General features: G+C 36.3%; 1 protein-coding gene across 2 annotated transcripts in view; it reads left to right on the plus strand.

Annotated features, from left to right (window-relative positions):
* The window catches only part of LOC111142522 (TATA-box binding protein associated factor 4b), a 127671-nt gene that overhangs the window by 80442 nt on the left and 27025 nt on the right, over window positions 1–20204 (plus strand). For both annotated transcript variants that reach the window (XM_022495762.1, XM_022495764.1), the window contains exon 13: window positions 4728–4784. In XM_022495762.1, coding sequence (XP_022351470.1) covers window positions 4728–4784 — 57 coding nt within the window. The remainder of the gene's footprint in view (window positions 1–4727; window positions 4785–20204) is intronic.

The raw sequence follows: 20204 nt of genomic DNA on the forward strand, positions 1-20204 counted from the left end.
AGTAATTACTTAAAATTTACACTTTTTCTCAGTGTAACTAATCTCCAAAAGAGCCATGCTGGCTGCCTCCTCTGTCTGCTACCACTGTTTCCCCTGCCCTCATTTCATTGCCTATGTAATTGGAAGCCATGCCCATTGGCCCATGCCTTGGTCAGTCTTTCCAGCCCTTCATCACCCTCATTCTTGGCCACTGGTCTATACCTTCATGTGCCCCAGCCCCCAGCAAGGATGTGGTGCACCACACCCTTGTCACTGTGCTGCCTCTCACTGGCCCACAGTCTCAGTCCCCATCCTGACCCCTCTTGTACTGGCAGGGACAGCTGGGATAGGAAGATGCTCTTAGCTTGAGCTGTCAAGTATTATAAACAAGCACACAGCGAATGTAATGAGGTGGTTTATTGGTATTTTATTTCCAATTACTAAGCTGTAAACAAGATCATAAACTATTAAATACTTGTTTAGTTATTATTGGATATATTGTACTCTTACTCTCTCATGGTTTTTCTTCCTTTGCCAGACTTCTAAATATTGGAGTGTCCGGGTTCAGTCCTAGGGCTTCTTCTCTGTCTCCCTCTTAAATTTGTATTTACAAGTCTGTCTACCTTGTGGAACTCTGGAGTCATAGCTAACTGCCTACTTGAAGTCTCCATGCGGTTTGCCAATAGGAATCTCAGTTATCATGTGTCCAAAACAATTTCTGATTTTCATCCACCCACAAAATATGTTTTACTCTTTTTTTTTTTAAAGATTTATTTATTTATTTATTTGTCAGAGAGAGAGAGAGAGAGAGAGGGAGAGAGCAAGCACAGGCAGACAGAATGGCAGGCAGAGGCAGAGGGAGAAGCAGGCTCCCCGCTGAGCAAGGAGCCCGATGTGGGACTCGATCCCAGGACGCTGGGATCATGACCTGAGCCGAAGGCAGCTGCTTAACCAACTGAGCCACCCAGGCGTCCCAAAATATGTTTTACTCTTAATAGGTTTTCCTAACTTAGTAAATGACACTATTTGCCCAGATGTTCAAGCCAGAAAACCTAGGAGTCTTCTCTCCTTACATGCAGTTCACTTCCTATTATGTTTCCCAAATGTATTCATCATCTTCTCTTCATCACTATTGTCACCACTTTGGTCTAAATCCTCTTTCAGTGGACGTTTACCATGTCTCTTAACTGATCTCCTTCTCCTTGTACAACCCATTTTTCATACTCTTGTCAGAATAATGTTTTCATAACAAATCATGAGTGTCTCTGTTACTTGAAAACCTTCAGTGACATCCTCTTGCACTTAAAATCCAAACTTCCTACCAGATTTTTTTTAAAGATTTTATTTATCCATTTGACAGAGAGAGGGATCACAAGTAGGCAGAGAGAGGGGGAAAGCAGGCTGCCCGCCAAGCAGAGAGCCCGATGCGGGGCTCAATCCCAGTACCCCGAGACCATGACCCAAGCCGAAGGCAGAGGCCCAACCCGCTGCGCCACCCAGGCGGGCCCCCTACCAGATTTTAAAAGGTTATTGCCTACCTGTCATATCCCTCCCTTCTTTACTAGCTCTGCTCCAGTCACACTGACCTTCTTTGAGGGTGCCAGGTGTGCATCACAGACTGCTAATTAGGCGTCTCAACCTGAAAGTTAAGGTCCTACGTCTTACACCTGCTTTGCTCTTTACTGTCTTAGAAAGTTGGCATTCTCATCTTTCCAGTTGCTTACGCAAGAATCCTAGTATCTGTGCTGCTGAAGTGAGCACTAGGCAAGAATCCTAGGAAATCATCTTCGATTCTCCTCTTTACTTCATACCCTACATCCAGTCTATCAATAAATCCAGTTGGACCTGCCTCCAAAATATATTTCAACCCAATCTTACCTGCTATGACTTTAGTCCAAGTTTCCCTTCTCTTTTCCTAAAACCATAGTTGTTTTAGAGCAGTCTCCTGAGTTGTGCTGTAAGCTTGTACCTCTGATATCAGATCCCTTTAGTGCTACATTAGCTACATAGTAGCCAGAGTGATCTTTCTAAAGTGTCAGAGCAGTGCATCTCACTCCTGTTCTCCAAGCCCTTTAGTGGCTTTTTAAAAAAAATTATACCTAGAATTAAAACTCAGCTCTGTATCTTGGCCTACATGGTCTGTAACCTTACCTCTTACAACTTTTCTCCATGGTCTAGCCACACAGGCCTTCCTCCTTTGCTCAGTTTCACCAAGCTCGTTCCCGTTTTAAGGCTTTGCAATGACTGTGCCTTTAGGTTACTCGAGTATTCTTCCCCCAGAATTTTGCATGAGTGCCTCCTTCTTGTCATTCAGAGCTCTACTTGAATGTCACTTCTTAGATGTCTTCTCTCCTCCTGTCCTCGCTAAAGTAGTAACCCCCCACACACACTCCTTCTCTCTATCACAATGTCCAATTTTCTTTATAGCACTTATCACTATCAGTAATTGTTTTTTATTTTTCCCCATCATAAATGTTTTATATATCATAACTATTTAATTTTTATAAAATTTTTTGTTTTATTATTTTCTTTTCTTAAAATGTAAGTCACTCAAAAGCAGAGACTTTGTCTTACTATTTCTTTACTGTATTTCCAGACTCAGAGGCACACAGTGTAGAATTTATCTATGAATAATCAATAAATATTGGTTAAATAATAAAGATATTCAATCATTATATAAATCATTGATATAAATTATGACATATCAATCATTGATATAAATCAATATTGATTATTCATGTATGAATAATCAATAAATATTGGTTAAGTAATAAAGATATTGAAATGTGTCCATTTCATAGTGGGGCAAAAATCATACACTCAGAAATATATATACATACATACATATGTATACATATGTATCCATACATACACCTTCTTAAAATAAGTACATATATATATATATATATATATATATATATGCTTATTGTCTCCTCATATTATAGGTGGAATAATAAAGGAGTTTATCTTAGTTTGGGTTAAGTTGTTTTAGTAGATAGGGGAAAAAATGAAGAAAAAAGTTACTAGATTTTGGTAGCCTTATGTAGGTAAACACTTCATGTGTTTAAAATTACAAGGCACTCTTAGGGCACCTGGGTAGCTCAGTTGGTTAAGTGGCAGCCTTTGGCATAGGTCATGATCCCAGGGTCCTGAGATTGAGCCCTGTGTTATGATCCCTGCTCAGCGGGGAGTCTTCTTGTACCTCTCCCACTCCTCCCCACCCTCATTTGTTCTCTCTCTCAAATAAATAGAATTGTAAAAAAAATTACAAGGCACTCTTAAATCTAAATGGTTTTTCTTGTACTTCCCTTTAACAAAATCACTGATACATCAGTAGAACGTAAGTAGGGCACCTGGGTGCCCAGGGGGTTAAAACCTCTGCCTCTGGCACAGGTCGTGATCCCAGGATCCTGGGATCGAGCCCCACACTGGGCTCTGTGCTTGGCAGGGAGCCAGCTTCCCCCTCTCTCTCTGCCTGCCTCTCTGCCTACTTGTGATCTCTCTCTCTCTCTGTGTCAAATAAATAAATAAAATCTTTAAAAAAAAAATCAAATAGGGGCGCCTGGGTGGCTCAGTGGGTTAAAGCCTCTGCCTTCGGCTCAGGTTGTGATCCCAGGGTCCTGGGATCGAGCCCCGCATCGGACTCTCTGCTCCGCAGGGAGCCTGCTTCCTCCTCTCTCTCTGCCTGCCTCTCTGCCTGTCAAATAAATAAATAAAATCTTTAAAAAAAAATCAAGTAAACTTAGTAATAAGAAAATACTTTTAGCTTTTATTTTACTAGCTGTATTTAGCTGATGTTGCCTTTTATAGAACAAATATTCAGATTTATAAGGAGTTAGATAACTTTGTGCTAGAATGAGAAAAAAGAATACTTCTGAGCATTATTTTTTAGTGGACAAAAGTTCATAGTGTCAGAAATGAAGTTTCTTACCACTTGTTTCATTATAGCATTGCATATAGAAGATAGCTCTCTCCTTATAGCAGTCCTGTAAGATTGTTCATTTTTGAATGTTGAACTGAATCAGTATGGAAAACAATATTGAATAAACAGTTATTGGACTTTTACTTGTGCAAAGCATTCAATTAAATGCAATGGAGGACCCAAAGATGATGAGATACTCTAATGAAAACATTGGGATGTATTTCTTACTTAGTTTTTAAAAATTATACTTTTAAAGAGATTGATTTGGTTCAAAGTCAGGCTCCTGATTTTATTTATTTTTATTTTAATTCCGGTTAACATATGGTGTTAATAGTAGTTTCAGGTATACAGTATAGTTTTTCAACAATTTCATACATCACTCTGTGAGGTTCTTGATTTTAATAGTCCTTGAAATACCATGTTTTTCCAAAATGGCTTTATCTGAAGATTAGCCAATGTTGATTGCTTTCTTTCTTTGAGCCAGCAATTATCCTTCTTTTCTTTTCCTTCATCTGTACCATCCGTTTTTTTTTTTTAGTTTTTAGTGTTCTAACAAGAACAACGTCATGCCTCAACTGGACCTGACTGACATTGTTAGCATCATTTTCAGTATAAGCTTCCTCCAGGCTAGAACTGCAACAGCAGGCCCAGATGATGAGAGGGAGGGGGCGTAAAGGAGGGAGTGCACCAGACTGGATTGAGGCATTTTCCCCTGGAGCTAAGGTTTTCAATCACAAGAGAAAATTGTCATTTATTAAATATTTAACGACAACTATGGTGTTTAGATGCTAGTAATTTCTATTAAAATTTTCTTTTCCTTTGATAGAGTCGTTCCAACAAAGAAGATCCAGAACAGCTGAGATTAAAGCAGAAAGCCAAAGAGGTAGGACTTTCAAGTTACCATGCTTGTCTTTGTGTTGGAGGGAAGGTTGGCAGCTCTCTCCTGGCAATTAGGTCAGGGTTTATTTTGCTGTTGCATACCATTTGCAGAAGCCTTGGGGAAGGACAGGAACTGCTGAAGGCAAGGGCAGTACTTCAAATGAGGTCAATGAGTTATGTGCTCTCTTTTTAAAATTTATTTTCAAAGCTTAGGCCTGTCTAGAAATGGCTCTTTGTAAACTACAGCAGTGTACTTGGAGGAATATAATGTGGGATTAAAAAAAAAAAGAAAGAAAAGAAACTTCTGAGATTTAGCATCTGGGACTGTACAATAGGCTACATTTTTCCAGGGTAATTGTTCGTTTTGTAAATCTGATACTGCTTATAATTCTTTGGCTGGGAGGTGGTACTGGGATTTAGTTTTAAATGGAAAACGCCTCTGGCTTTTAATTTTCTGGGCCCAGCAGTTTTCTGTTCTGGAATGGAGCCCTTGTTTCACACAGTTCATGTTTAGCTGCAGGGGTTTTAGTTTATAGCTTAGACTGGTTAAGCTTTTACTCCCAGAGGCCTCTGCATAGCAACTGTAGAAATCAACAAATAAGTTCATTTATGTCTGCAGCCTCCTCTCAGTAGCTGACTTTTTACATTTCCCAATATCCATTTCCTGACTTTTCTAGCCCCAGAGAAAAAAGCTCCACTAATTGGAGCTTATTTTAATTGAGCCTTAATATTGGATCTCACTGGAGTTGCCCCCAGAGCTGCTGAGAACAGAAGGAAATGAAAGTACCTAAGGTTGAAGATGTGATGTGTGTTTGGGTGTGTGTGTGAAATTTTTCACTTGACCTACAGATTCTTTTCCCTGCTGAATAAATCATCAAGCCTGTTCACATTTCTGATTAAGGATCTGACAGCAGACGATAATAAAGACAATTGAGGTGTGAGACGTGTGATATGGAGCTGAAGAAATTGGTTTCTATAGTTACTTGACTGATTTCATGCAATTTTTAAGGATCTTTGTGCTGAATAAGAGTGATTTCCTGAGCAACCTTTTTCCTTAACTGTGCCTCTTGAACTATGAAATTTGTTGTTGCTTAACACTGCAGCACTCGGCTCCTAGGGGCCAGCAGCAGCAGGTTATTTATGAATGTTTTAAAGGCCCTTATTGTTTGGATTAATGTAGGAGCTGAGGCAAAACAAATGGAAATCTAGTAAGATTCTTACAATCAATGTGGTATGTTTTCACTAAAATAGAGAAGGAAAATGCATGAACTCTGCATGGAGAGGTTTCTGGATTGAGATGAGGAGAACTGGAAAGGGAGAACATTAGAAAGAATTGAAGCCAGAAACATTTCATTTCAACAACAGAACACTTCTCATACTCATTTCTTTTTCAGTGGAAAATGTATCTAAAGATAGTATCTAAAAAATTAGTATGAGAACCTTACCAATTACCCTCTTTAAGCAAGCCTGGTTTCATAGGTTATTTGGGAATGGGCAACCTATTATTGCTCTGAATCACGGGCATTCCTCTTTGTTTTAATTAAGGACTGATTAGATGCTTATCTTCTAATTCTACCCACTTTTGGGAAAAGATATATCAGAAAGCCTGCTCTTTTATCTTTAAAAATTTTATCCCATCTGTTTCTCTTTCATAAATCTTCATAAACATCTGGACCAATTAATATTTCCTTGAGGTTTGTATAGGATGGTTTGTTTGTTTTCTTTTAATATTGTGCTCAATTATTCTCTAAGGGATGAATAGGTGGACAGTATTTTTCAAAGAAAATTGTAAAAGTAAATGTGGAAAAAATAATACCTCAATGAGAGCAGATGGTAGCAAACTTGGTTTTTCCCCCTTGTTGCTCCTCCATTTATTTCTTTTTCCTAGCAAGATTCAAAGGATTGTGTAATTTCTTTCTAAAATATTTTAAAAGTTTGCTAGTTGGTTACTATCCTAAATCTTTCTGTTAAAAAAAAATCAAATACACTGGCTTCATTCCAAGAATAGAGCCACTGTGTATTAGTTGCAAATGTTTGATGAAACTACAGTATTGTCATTTGTATCGTTCCTCTGTCCCCTAGAGCTTTTAATAACTTTAATATTCCAAGGGGCTCTAATTTAGAATCAAACATACAGGGATATGATTTTTTTGTCTGGTTGCAAAAATCAATGACCTTATCTTAATATAGACTTGAACTGTTCTCTTGTATGGTAATTTGTAAGTTTATCATTTGGGATATGCTAATTGTTGCCACACTCGTATAAACTATAAAGCTTTTGTTAGTGACTTTTTGGTATTTGGCTCTCTGGGAAGTTTTCTTTGTTAGTTGTGAAAATTAGCACAGATTCCTTTCAGTTGCTCGATTTGAAATTGGCTTGCTTTCCTTTTCCAGGTGACTACGTACCTACCAAGCTGGTCATAGGAAATAGAGTAAAGACACTGCACTTAAATAAGTGCAGAACTCCAAGGAACTGTAGAGAAGTTGTAGGCTTTATTGATTTGGGAAATGTTTTAACAGTGATGTTCGTCATATAAATATTAAATCGTAACTCGAACTCCCTAATAATTTTATAATCCATGGTGGTTTCAGTTGTTAGTGACTAGAGTTTTGATCTTGATCATTTCTCCTGTGCATTTTCTTCTCTCTAATACTATTTTAGAGTCTCTTCATTTCTTCTTTGCATTCTGGGTATAATGACATACTGTGTTAAATCAAGCAGGTTTTTATAAAGGTGTCTAATAATTTATTTCCATCCTTCCTATATACTTTTTACAATTTTGTCATTCTTATTTGGCACTTAAAAAAATAGGCTGCCTGTGGGATTTGCTTCCAGTCTAGTCTCAGTCCATTGAAGTGGCTCCTGCTGAATACTGTTCTTATTGACCTGACAGGTTATCTGTCTGTTTGAAAACCTTATTGTTGTCTGGCTAAAATGTCTATAGATATCTCTATAATTCAGACATTTTAGTCTCAACTTTGGGGCTGTTCCCCCTGCCCCTTTTTCTGTTTTTGCCTGGGGAAAAAATACCCCACAATATTTAAGCATTTTCTCTCTGTTGTTAACTTTATGTTTTAAATATTGATATCTTTAAATTCTTATTTTTAAAAATTTTCCTAGATACTTTTCCTAAAATGTAAGTACTGGCTTTCTTTCATTTTTACCACCTATTATTGAAAGGTTTTAAATAGATTACTAATTGCCAAATTCTAACTTCAAACAAGTAGGCACATCTTTGTTTAATGCAGCTGTAGACTTGTCGAAATATGTACCGTGTGTCCTAGATTATCATCTAGCCTTCAACATTTTCCTTTCTTACCACATCATCCAGAATTCTGAGGAGCAAGCCACCTGACCTTGTGGTTTATATATCCTGATTCCTTAAACATTTGTTATATATACTGTGACCCTTATTTCCTTTTGAACATCTTCTTTCTCCTTTGGGAAATGTGAATTCAGCACATCTGTGCAGAGTGAGACAAAGAATTCATTTACTTCCTTTTAACAATTCCTAACATTCCCACTTACATTTGTTATCAGACAATAGAAGAAAGAAAGAGAAATGCAAGACCTGTACCTTCTGGCACATTAGCTCCGCAGTGCAACCTGCAGAAACTGGGCAAAAGAATAAGTATTAAAGGATTAAAATGCATGACAGATTAGAAAACTTGTACCCTCAAGTATTTAGGATTTTTGCTTATAGAAAACATAGGACATAAAAAGTAATATAATTCTCCACATACAAAGTATTATTGTATAAGAAATAAAATACTGTATCATAAGGCTTGTTACTAATGAGAAAATATTTCATTATGAGAAAGACAAGATTATTAAATGGAATTTGTATAGGTATGGAGTCAATGAAATGTGAGGCTAACTATTAAATTATAGCAGTTTGTATTTAAGGTTTTATGCTTGTTCTGCATGAGCCAAAACTCATGGAACACTGGACAGGATGAAGTGAAACTTGTCATTAAAAATATATTCTAGCAGTTCAACTAATTTAGTACGGAGAAGGCATTCTTAAAATGAGAATTTTGGAAAGCTTGTGTACATAGAGAAACAGACACAAATATTTCAAAGCACTGATAGTCCAGGATCATGGTTTTCAAACTCTGGTATAAATGAGAATTATCTGGAGGGTCTGTTAAAACACAGACTGCTGGGCCCCATCCCTAGAGTTTATGATACTGTAGGTCTTGGTGAGGACTGAGAGTTTGCATTTTTAACAGGTATCCAGGTGATTTGTTACTGCTGCTGCTGTTCTGGAGATCATACTTGAAATCATTGGTCTAGGAGGGGAAGGAAGAGGACCTTTAAAATCCATCACTTTTTTTTTTTTCCTTTTGATGAAATGGTCATAAAAAGTCAAACAAAATACTGTGGTTTGAGAACCTGAGAGTTGGCATCTTGAGCTGGCATAGTCCTATTACTATTCAATAAGTTCTCTCTTGGAGGCAGAGAAGCTACACTTGTTTTTTCAGTGGATACTTTTCACAAGAGACATTTATTGGTTGTATCTCTTGACTGGTATACCTTGCGCAGGAAAGATAATATTTTGTTTAGAGCTTCATCAGGAGGTTACATGCATTAATTTTGAAGTATTGGATTTGTATAGCTTGAGAGAAGTTCTGTCCTTTTGGTAGACGAGGCACGTATTATAAATGAAATAGCACCGGACTAGAAGTCAGGAGTCTTCTATTTTAGATCTAACCTGCAATTGTCTGCATCTCACTTTAGGAAAGTTACTTTACTCCTTCAGTCTTACTCCCATTTCCTTCTACAGTCAGTCCTTGAACAACGCATGAGTTAGGGTCACTGATCCCCCATGCAGTCAAAAATCCACATAAAACTTTTTTAAAGATTTTTTTTTAAGGTTTTAAGATTTTTTTTAAAGATTTTATTTATTTGAGAAAGAGAGTGCACATGAGCAGGGGGAGGGGCAGAGGGACAAGCAGAGCTCATTCAGCAGGAGCCCAATATGGGGCTCAATCCCAGAACCCTGAGATCATGACCTGAGCAAAGTCAAACACTTAACCGACTGAGCCTCCCAGGTTCCCCACACACAACTTTTGACTTTCCCCAAATGAATCTACTCACAATCCTCTGTTGATGGGAAACCTTACTGGTAACATAAATAGTTGATTAAAACATAGCTGTATATTCTGTATATTATGTACTGTATTTTCACACTAAAGAAAGCTAGAGAAAAAAAGTTAAGAAAATCATAAGGAAGAAAAAATAGATTTACAGTAGTACACTGTATTGACAAAAGTTACCTATAAGTGGACCCACACAATTCAAACCCATGTTGTTCAAGGAACAACTGTATGAATGTAACAGTCCGTGTTCTGCTTATGTTACAGAGCTATCATAATTTAGGGAAAGGTCAGGTATAAAAGGAAAAAATAGTAGCTTAAGAACATAAACTATAGAAACATTTAAGATAGATGCCATCTTACTCTTAAGTAAGTAAGCTTGAGATTGATCCAGGAACATGTTAGGTGTGTGTGTGTGTGTGTGTGTGTGTGTGTGTGTGTGTGTGTGTTTTATTTCAAGAAGACTGGAAAGAAGGTTGAAAAGAAAAAAAAATGGGAAGATGTAGGGGGAAGGAAGTTCTGTAATCTAATACAAATTGCATTTGTATTAAACAGTACGTAAATCAATTATAATGTTTAAGTCAAAGAAGAAAGTATCTAATTGAGATTATGTGGAACGTGCTATTTTCCTGAAAGGGATGGATTAGAAGGGCTGACTAGCAAGGCATTGGACTCTACATTCTCGATTCCAAGTATTTCAGGTGTTCTGGATAGTGTCTTGACATCATAAGAACTAGTGTTAGTTATTGGGAGAAAAACAATGATCAGACCATGTATTGTTAGGTTTGGTGGAATGCCTGCCTAATAATTTTCTTTGAAAGTTTGAAAGGGATCCTGTGTTTCTTTTGTGGTATTCCTGAATTTTAGATGAGGTGGGGGTAGTTATTTTTTTGTAATTTGCTTTGTTGGTTCCTTTGGTCTAGGATTTACCAGTAATACTATTTAGTATGATATTGTTTACTTCTTTTGTGGTATAATATTTTAGGAATTAACCTTGTTTTCCCCCCAGTAACTTGCAGTAATTTAGAAGTGATTATAAGCATTTTTGAGAATTTTAGAGTTTGGTTAATTAATCTTTACAAAGCATATCTAAAATTCTGTTTAAATTTTTACTATTTAAAAAACATTTTTTGGGGCACCTGGGTGGCTCAGTGGGTTAAAGCCTCTGCCTTCGGCTCGGGTCATGATCCCAGTGTCCTGGGATCGAGCCCCACATCGGGCTCTCTGCTCTGCAGGGAGCCTGCTTCCACCTCTCTCTCTATCTGTCTGCCTCTCTGCCTACTTGTGATCTCTGTCTGTCAAATAAATAAATAAAATCTTAAAAAAAAAATTAAAAAAAAACAAAACATTTTTTGTTTGGTGGTAAAGTTTTATTGTTATTTTTATATACACTTAACATTAATTGTGAATTCTAACTAGGACATTATTCTTAATTCTTTGCTGAACTCAAAACCAGGTAATGTACTTTATTTCTCTTATTTTTTTTTAAATTCTTTCAAATATTACTATAGCATTAACTATTTTCATTGCTACTAATGTAGGTGTTGCTGGACAGCACACATAAGCTTTGGGAGACATTAACTTACCTCCCAACTTCCCCTTTGCTTTATACCTTACTATAACTTTCCAAAAGCTCATAGCAAGATCAGACTGAAGATGACAGCACTTCTTATTTTTGGATCATTTGTTATAAAGGACAGCTCGGTTGTTGTCTTTTGTACTTGTAGTTTCTGCATTTTTTTTTTTAATGCCTTGCCTTCCTTAGCACAAAAAAGAAACACATTTTTTAATTTCCCATAGTATCAGTTTCATAATTATCTAAATAATTTAGTTCTTTCGTTAATATGTCCCTGTTTTGTGGAGGGACTTGGCTGTAGAATACTTGATTTATTCATTCTTCAGCTCCTGTAATCCTGCCTAATGTTTTGGATTCTGTTTTCATTAATTTTATTTTTCCTTATCTTTTGTCCTTCAAAATTATGTACTTAGCATCAAGAAGTACCTCTGTTGAACTTCACTCTGAGAGGTTGTATGATGTTTAAGGTAATCTGTTAAGGTGTTTTGGACTTGATTAAAGTGACTATTACCATAGCTATACTTAAAAATGAACAGAGACAAGTACTAAACATCAGGAATAAAATAACCTTCAACTATTATTGCTCTATTGCTCTCTAAGACACTGACTTGAGTTGTAGGGGACCTCTGCTTGATATCAGAGAGACTGTGATAAGGGAAATGAAGGTTTCTGCCTTTTTCATTAGCCATAAGGAAGGAGTGAGGATACTCTTAAAAGAGAACCTGCCAAGCCTGTTAGGTCTTTTTGGACCAAAGTGTGTGCTGCTGGTGTAAGTGAACAAGCAGGCTTAAGTTTATGAAACAAAATGTAGTAGGAATATAGCTTAACTGAAACCTATTGTCAGAATTCTGGTTAAACCAGCTTTTAAAAGTTCCAGTTGATGGAGTAAAAACACTCCACACTGTCTCTCCCACTGAATACAGCTATAAAATCTGAACAGAATGCACAGAGAAGCTATTTGAAGACTTTGAAAAGTAAATAGTAAATAAATTGGGGAAGAAGATGAGAATCCAAAATACCACTAAACCAGCAGTGTGGTTGCCATTGCTCTTTCACCTCCCCACTCCTATTCTTTCTGCTTACTGTAGACATGGATACAGTCACAGAAATGTGTGGCAAAGCAGAGTAACTAAAGTCCCAGCTTTCTGGCCAGAGGACAAAAAGAGGAGTGTGGGGAATAAAAAATTACTGGGAAGATTGTGGAATAGGGAGAGCTCAGGAAAGCAACCATGTATTATATTTTAAACTTCTGGGCTTGCTCTTGAGCTACACATTTGTCATATGTGAATCTGATTCTAGTCAGCATACATAACGGCTTTAAGAATGGAACAAACAAAGCCCTGCTAGGTCCTAGACTGACCACTGAGTAGTACATATTTGGGACAGATTCAAAGAGCACAACAGAGTTTTTGAAAACTGAACTGATGTTGGAGCCTAAGCCCACAGAAGACACACTGGAATTTGTGGCCTAAATCTGGTGGCCTGTTTTGCATGCTAAAACAAAAATATCATACTCCAAAAGATTTAAAGAAGACCCAGAGTTTTATAACATAATATTTAAAATATTTAGGCTACTGTTTAAAATTATTTGGCTTGAATACCCAGCCATAAAATTCTAAAATGTAAATTTTAGAACTAAAGATGACAGTAATCAAAATAAAACACTTGTTGGATAGGCTAGATACAAAAAAGAGGTGAAAGAGGAAAGAGTCAATGAACTTGAAGATGGATGCATAGGATCTAATCTAAACTAACAGAGGGGAAATGGATCAAAAACAAAAATCAGAAAAACAGAGCCTCAGAGACCTGTGGGACAATGACCAAAGGTCTGGCATTAATGTTACTGAAGTTCTCAGAAGAGAAAGAGTAAAATGCTAAAAATCTATTTGAAAAAATAATGGCTAACAACCCTCCAAATTTAGAGAGGGACAAACCTAAAGATTCTAGAAGCTCAGTGAACTCCCAAACAGGATAATCACAGAAAAACTCAGGTTCGGTCACATCTCGTCTTAGAAAACAAAAGATAGAGGAAAAAATTCTTGAAACTAGCCAGAGAAATGTACACTTTTCCAATAAGGGAACAGCAATTAAAATGATAGTACATGTCTTATCAGAAACCATGGAGACCAAAAAGAAAGTAGCAACATATTTTTAAAGTGCAGTAAGAAAAGAACTGTCAACCAACCCAGAATGCTATATCCTATGAAAATACCCTGTAGGAAGGAAAGTGAAATAAAGACATTGTCAGATGAAGGAACAAGAATAGAATATGTTGCCAGCAGACCTGCTCTAAAAGAATTGTTTAAGGAGGTTGAAGTTCTTCAGAATGAAATGAAATGATACCAAAGGGTAACTTTGAACATCAGGAATGAAGAAAGAGCAACAGAAATGGTATAATAGACTCATTTTCTGCTTTTGAGCTTTTTAAAATATTGAAAGCAAAAATTATTACATTTTCAGGGATTTTCAGTGTGTGTGTATGTGTGTGTGTGTGTGTGTGTGTGTGTGTGTATAAAGCAACTGTAACAAAGTATAGAGTAAGAGGACATCATGAGGTGTGTATATGCCGCTTGACATGGTAAAATAATTGATTCTGAGTAGACTGAAAATTAAGTAAGTATATTGTAATCTCTAGAGCCACCACTAAAATAAAATTTAAAAAACTAGAGATATAGTAAAAAAAAAAAAGATAAATTGAAATATTTAAAATGTTTGAATAATGCAAAAGAAGTAGGGAAAGGGGAAAAAATGAAAAATGGAACAAACAGAAAACAAATAATAAAATGGTAGACCTAAATCGAAACATGGCTGAGTCATTATATTAAGTGTAAATGGTCAAAATATACCAATTAAAAGAGAGAGATTGTCAGAATGGATGACTAACCTGTATCTCTCTACAAGAAACTCACTTCAAATGTAATGATGTAGATAGGTTAAAGTAAAATGATAGAAAAAAATGCTTATGTTAGAGAAGAAAGATCTCAAATCAATAATCTTAGCTTTTACCTTAAACTGGTTAAAGAAGAGCAATATACAACCAAATCCAGCAGAAGAAAAGAAATAATAAAAATAAAAGCAAAAGCTGGACTTCAACCAGCAGAAGAAAAAAATAGAGAAAATCAATAAAACCAAAAGCTGGTTCTTTGATTAACAAAACCGATAAATTTCTAGTAAGACTGACAAAGAAAAAAAGAAGATATAAGTCACCAATATCAGGAAAAAAGATGGAAAATCACTGCAGACCCTGCAGATGTCAAAAGGATAAGTGAATACAATGAACAACTATGCAAGTAGTTTGACAACTTAGATGAAATAATCAGTTTCAGGGTACATGGGTGGCTCAGTTGTTAAGCGTCTGCCTTTGGCTCAGGTCATGATCCCAGGACCCTGGGATCAAGCCCCACATTGGGCTTTCTGCTCAGCGGGAAGCCTGCTTCTCTCTCCCACTCCCCTGCTTGTGTTCCCTCTCTCACTATCCCTCTCTGTCAAATAAATAAATAAAATCTTAAAAAAAAAACAAAAAAAACAAAAAACAGTTTCTTGAAAAGCACAAGCTATCAAAATTTAGCCAAGTGAAGTAGCTAACTGCAGTAGTTCTATGATTATTAAATTAATTGAATTTATAGTTAAAACTTTTCACTAAAGAAATTTCCAGGCACAGATGATTTTAGTGAATTCTCCCAAACATTTACAGATGAATTAATACCACATCTACACAATTTGTCAGAACACAAAAGAGTTAAAAATTCTTCCAGTTCATTTTATGAGACCAGCATTACCCTAATAACAAACCAGAAAAACATTACAAAATAGGAAAACTACATTTCCATATCCTTCATGAACATAGATGTAAACATGTTCAAAAAATATTAGTAAATCAAATCTAATAATATATAAAAACAATATATCATGACCAAGTAGAGTTTACCCCAGGATTGCAAAGCTGGATTAATAATATTCAAAAATCAGTGAATATAATCTGCCATATTGATAGTCTAAGAAAGATCATGTCAATTGATGCAGAAATACATTAGATTTCAACATTATTAATAAGAATAACTCTCAAGAATCAAGGAATAGAAGGGACCTCCTCAGTTTGATAAAGGACAGCTATTTAAAACCTACAATTAATAGTATTCTTAATGGTGAAATGACCAAATGTGTTCTTCCAAAGATTAGGAAAAAGGCAAAGATGTATGCTTTCATCTCTGTTACTCTGTGTTATATTGCCTGTACAATAAAGCAAGAAAAAGAAAAGGCATATAGACTTTGGAGACAGAGAAATAGTGTGGGGTTTCTGTTCTCTTAACTATGTCTTTTATAGTGCAAACTTTTATAATTTTTTTAAAAAGATTTTATTTATTTATTTGACAGACAGAGATCACAAGTAGGCAAAGAAGCAGGCAGAGAGAGAGGAAGAAGCAGGCTCCCCGCTGAGCAGAGAGCCCAATGAGAGGCTCCATCCCAGGACTCTGGGATCATGACCCAAGCCAAAGGCAGAGGCTTTATCCCACTGAGCCACCCAGGCACCCCAAACTCTAATTTATATGAAGTCTAATTTGTCAGGGTTTTTGTTTTTTTGTTTTTTAATGGACCTGCTTTGGGAGCCACGTCTTAACTCTTTGCTAGGCCCTAAGTCACAAAGATTTTTTTTCTCTTCTATTTTGAGTTAATTCTTGTATAAAGTGTGAGGTTTAATACCAAGATTATTTTTTCACATGTGATGTCCTGTTGCTCCAACATTTGTTGAAAACACTATGCTTTATGCTTTCTCGATTGTTTTCCACCCTGGTCAAAAATCAATTAGCCATATTTATGTGGATTTGTTTCTTGATTCTTTATTCTGTCTCATTATTCTGTGTGTCTGTTCCTTTATCAGTACCACATTATTTTAATAACTGTTGCCCTCTAGAAGTAATTCCTAAAATCACATGGTGTAATTCTTTCAATTTTGTTCCTATTTTTTTCAAAATTGATTTAGCTTTTCTGGTTCCTTTGCCTTTCCATATAAATTTGACTTTATTCATTCATTCATTCAGGTTTATTTATTTATTTATTTATTTAATTGAGAGAGAGTGAGAGCATAAGCAGGGTAGAGGGATACAGGGAAAGGGAGAAGCAGGCTCCCCACTGAGGAGGGAGCCCAAGGCAGGGCTTGATTCCAGGACCCCAGGATCATGACCTGAGCCAAAAGCAGATGCTTAACAACTGAGCCACCCAGTTACCCCTTATTTATTTATTTGTAAGTGGTCTCCACTCCAAAATGGGGCTTGAACTCACAACCGTGAGATGAAGACCAGAGCAGAGATCAGGAGTGAGCTGCTTATCCAATCAAGCCACCCAGGTGTCCCTCCATATAAATTTTAGAATCAGCTTGTCTATATCTGTAAAAAAAAAAAAAAAAAAAAAAAAAAAAAAAAAATTTATTGGAATTGTATTAAATCTGCAAAAATTTTGGGGCACCTGGTGGCTCAGTCAGTTACGCATCTGCCTTTGGCTCAGGTCATGATCTTGGGGTCCTGGGATCGAGCCCTGCATCGGGCTCCCTGCTCACTGGGGAGCCTCCTTCTCCCTCTCCCACTACCCCTGTTTTGTTTTATTTTTTTTTTAAAGATTTTATTTATTTATTTGACAGACAGAGATCACAAGTAGGCAAAGAGGCAGGCAGAGAGAGAGGTGGAGGCAGGCTGCACGATGAGCAGAGAGCCCGACGTGGGGCTCGATCCCAGGACCCTGGAATCATGACCTGAGCTGAAGGCAGAGGCTTTAACCCACTGAGCCACCCAGGCGCCCCTCTCACGAACCCTGTTTGTGTTCCCTCTCTCACTGTATCTCTCTTTGCCAAATAAATAAATAAATAAAATGTTTTTCAAAAATCTATTAAAATCTTGAGAAAATTGAAATGTTTACACTGTTGAGTCTTGTTGCGGTCCATGAATACATACATGTCTTTCCATTTGTGTTTTATTTCTTTCATCTACCTTTTGTGATTTATCACATACAAATATCTGTCCGTTTTAGGTTTATACCTAAGTTTCTAATTGTACCTTAATAGTATTTAGAAATGATTATTGGGTGCATTCACCTTGCATCTTGCAACCTTGCTAAATGCATTTATTAGTCCTAGGAGGATTTTTGTTTTTGTTTTTATAGCTGACTTGAGGTTTTCTGTGTAGATAATCATGTCACTTTCACTCCTGTTTCTACCCACAAGCCTCTAACTTGGTGCCTGGCTGTCTTTACTGAACTCTGGCTTACATATCATCTTCCCCACTTGTGTATGCCAAATCTGCATTAATGCCTAGAATGTTCTTCTGGTTACATATGCCTAGTTTTTCTCTATTGTACTGACCAAGATACATTATTTTTATGAAAGTTTGTTGGAACATAGGACAAACCAAAACTATGGTCAGTTTTAATTTTTGTTAAAGCTTTGCAAAATTTTAAAATATTGTATGTGAGATTTCAGAAAAACAGAGTATAATTTGCAGAGTGGGAGAAAGTGTTTTACTACCTAGGTATGGAAAATTGATGACAGAGGTCAATTTAAAAACTTTTTATTTGTTGTAACTATCTTGCAGATGCCATTTTTCTCCAGGGAAAGATTTTAAAATATAGCTTGTTGTTTGATTTGTGCTGCTGGGTAGATTAACTAAAATTGTATTTTGTCATCTGGAAGTTCCAGACTATGACAGCATCAGATTCTAACACTATATATTCTGTTTAAAAGGCCAGCATCAACAAAAGACGATTTCTAACTCCTGAAAAGTTTTCTAGCAGTTTATATATAAGTGAGTCCACAATTTAAAACAGGAATTTCTGCCCTATAATTTGTGAAACAAGTGGAGAATTTTCTTTCTTTTTTTTTTTTTTAAGTTGTGTTTTCTTCCTTGCTAAAGACTTAGTTACCTACGGCTTATTTTTTAATCTTTCCTCTAATATTATAAAGTAATCTGAAAGTGATGTTTATTTTATATCCTTGAGACTGCCTATTTCACCACAAATTATTTCCTATTTTTATCCCGTTCTTGTTTCAATAGGTTCAAAATTTTGTCAGTGCTCTTTTTAAAAAAGAATATTTTCACTTTGTGTCTATGTGTGTGTGTCAAGTTCCTCAACAGGTTACTTTCAGTTGGCTATCTTGGATCTTGTTTGAATATTTGTCTAGCAACCAGTGCCAGGTTCTTCCTTCCTTTCCCTCTATAGTAATAAGATTTTGAAGGTAATTGAACGTTCTTCCTCTTCTGGAGAAGCTTAAGGATTCATGTAGTGATATTTCATTTCAACTTGGTTATTATTATTATTTTTTAATGAATACTGTTTGACACTCACCTGCCTTCATGAAATGATACTCTGTTTCATGCATTTATTTTCCAATATTAATGTCTTATCTGCCTTTTAATGGGGGATCTTCCATGTGTCTCACTATACAGTTTAGTATCCACATATTAAATAATTATGCTTTGTAGATTTGGGTATTCTGGGTGAATTATGATAAAAACTACAGCAAAATAATTCTTTCAGTTTTTTAATTTTCATTTTAAAACCTGAAGAGAGCAAATGCTAACCCTCTCTTTTTTTCTTCTGAATTTCAAGTTTTTGTTTAAATTCAGGTTAACGTATATAGTAAAATTGGTTTCAGGTATAGAATTTAGTGATTCATCACTTACATATAACACCCAGTACTCATCAAAACAATCAAACTCCTTAATACCCATCACCCATTTAGCCTGTCCCCCCCATCCACCTCCCCTCCATCACCTCTCAGTTTGTTCTCTAGTTAAGAGTCTCTAATGGTTTGTTTCCCTGTCTCTTTTTTTCTCTTCCCCTATATTCATCTGTTTTGTTTCTTAAATTCCACATATGAGTGAAATTATATGGTATTTGACTATCTCTGGCTGATGCATTTTTCTTAGCATAATACATTCTAGCTCCACCCATGTCACTGCAAATAGCAAGATTTCATTCTTTTTTATGGCTGAGTAATACTCCATTACACACACATATACACACTCACACACACCCTTCCCATATCATCTTTATTCATCATCAATGAATGGACATTAGGGCTCTTTCCATAGGTTATCTGTTGTTGATAATGCTGCTATAAACATTGGGATCCATGTGCCCCTTTGAATCTATATTTTTGTATCCTTTGGGGAAGGAAATACATAGCAGTGCAACTGCTGGGTCATAGGGTAGTCCTATTTTTAACATTTTTTAAAAAGAGATTTTATTATTTGAAAGAGAAAGAGAGCAAGTATGAGCAAGGGGGAGGGGGAAAGAAAGAAGAAAACTCCCTGCTAAGCAGGGAGCCCAATGCAGGACTCGATCCCAGGACCTTAAGATCATGACCTGAGCCAAAGGCAGATGTTTAACTGACTGAGCCACCCAGGCAATCCTCTGTTTTTAAGTTTTTTAAATAACCTCTATACTGTTTTCCAGAGTGGCTGTACCAGCTAGTATTCGCACCAACAATGTAAGAGTGTTCCCCTTTTTCTACATTCTTGCCAACATCTGTTGTTTCCTGTGTTGTTAATTTTAGCCATTCTGACAGATGCGAGGTAGTATTTCCTTGTGGTTTTGATTTGTATTTCCCTGATGATGACTTATGCTGAACATCTTTTCATGTGTCCGTCAGCCATCTCTGTATATTCTTAGGAAAAATGTCTGTTCATGTCTTCTGCCCATTTCTTAACTGGATTATTTATTTTTTGGGTGTAGAATTTAAATTCTTTATAGATTTTA

This window comes from Enhydra lutris, unplaced genomic scaffold (assembly GCF_002288905.1).
Source record: "Enhydra lutris kenyoni isolate GAN:26980312 unplaced genomic scaffold, ASM228890v2 scaffoldscaffold8, whole genome shotgun sequence".
Taxonomy (NCBI): domain Eukaryota; kingdom Metazoa; phylum Chordata; class Mammalia; order Carnivora; family Mustelidae; genus Enhydra; species Enhydra lutris.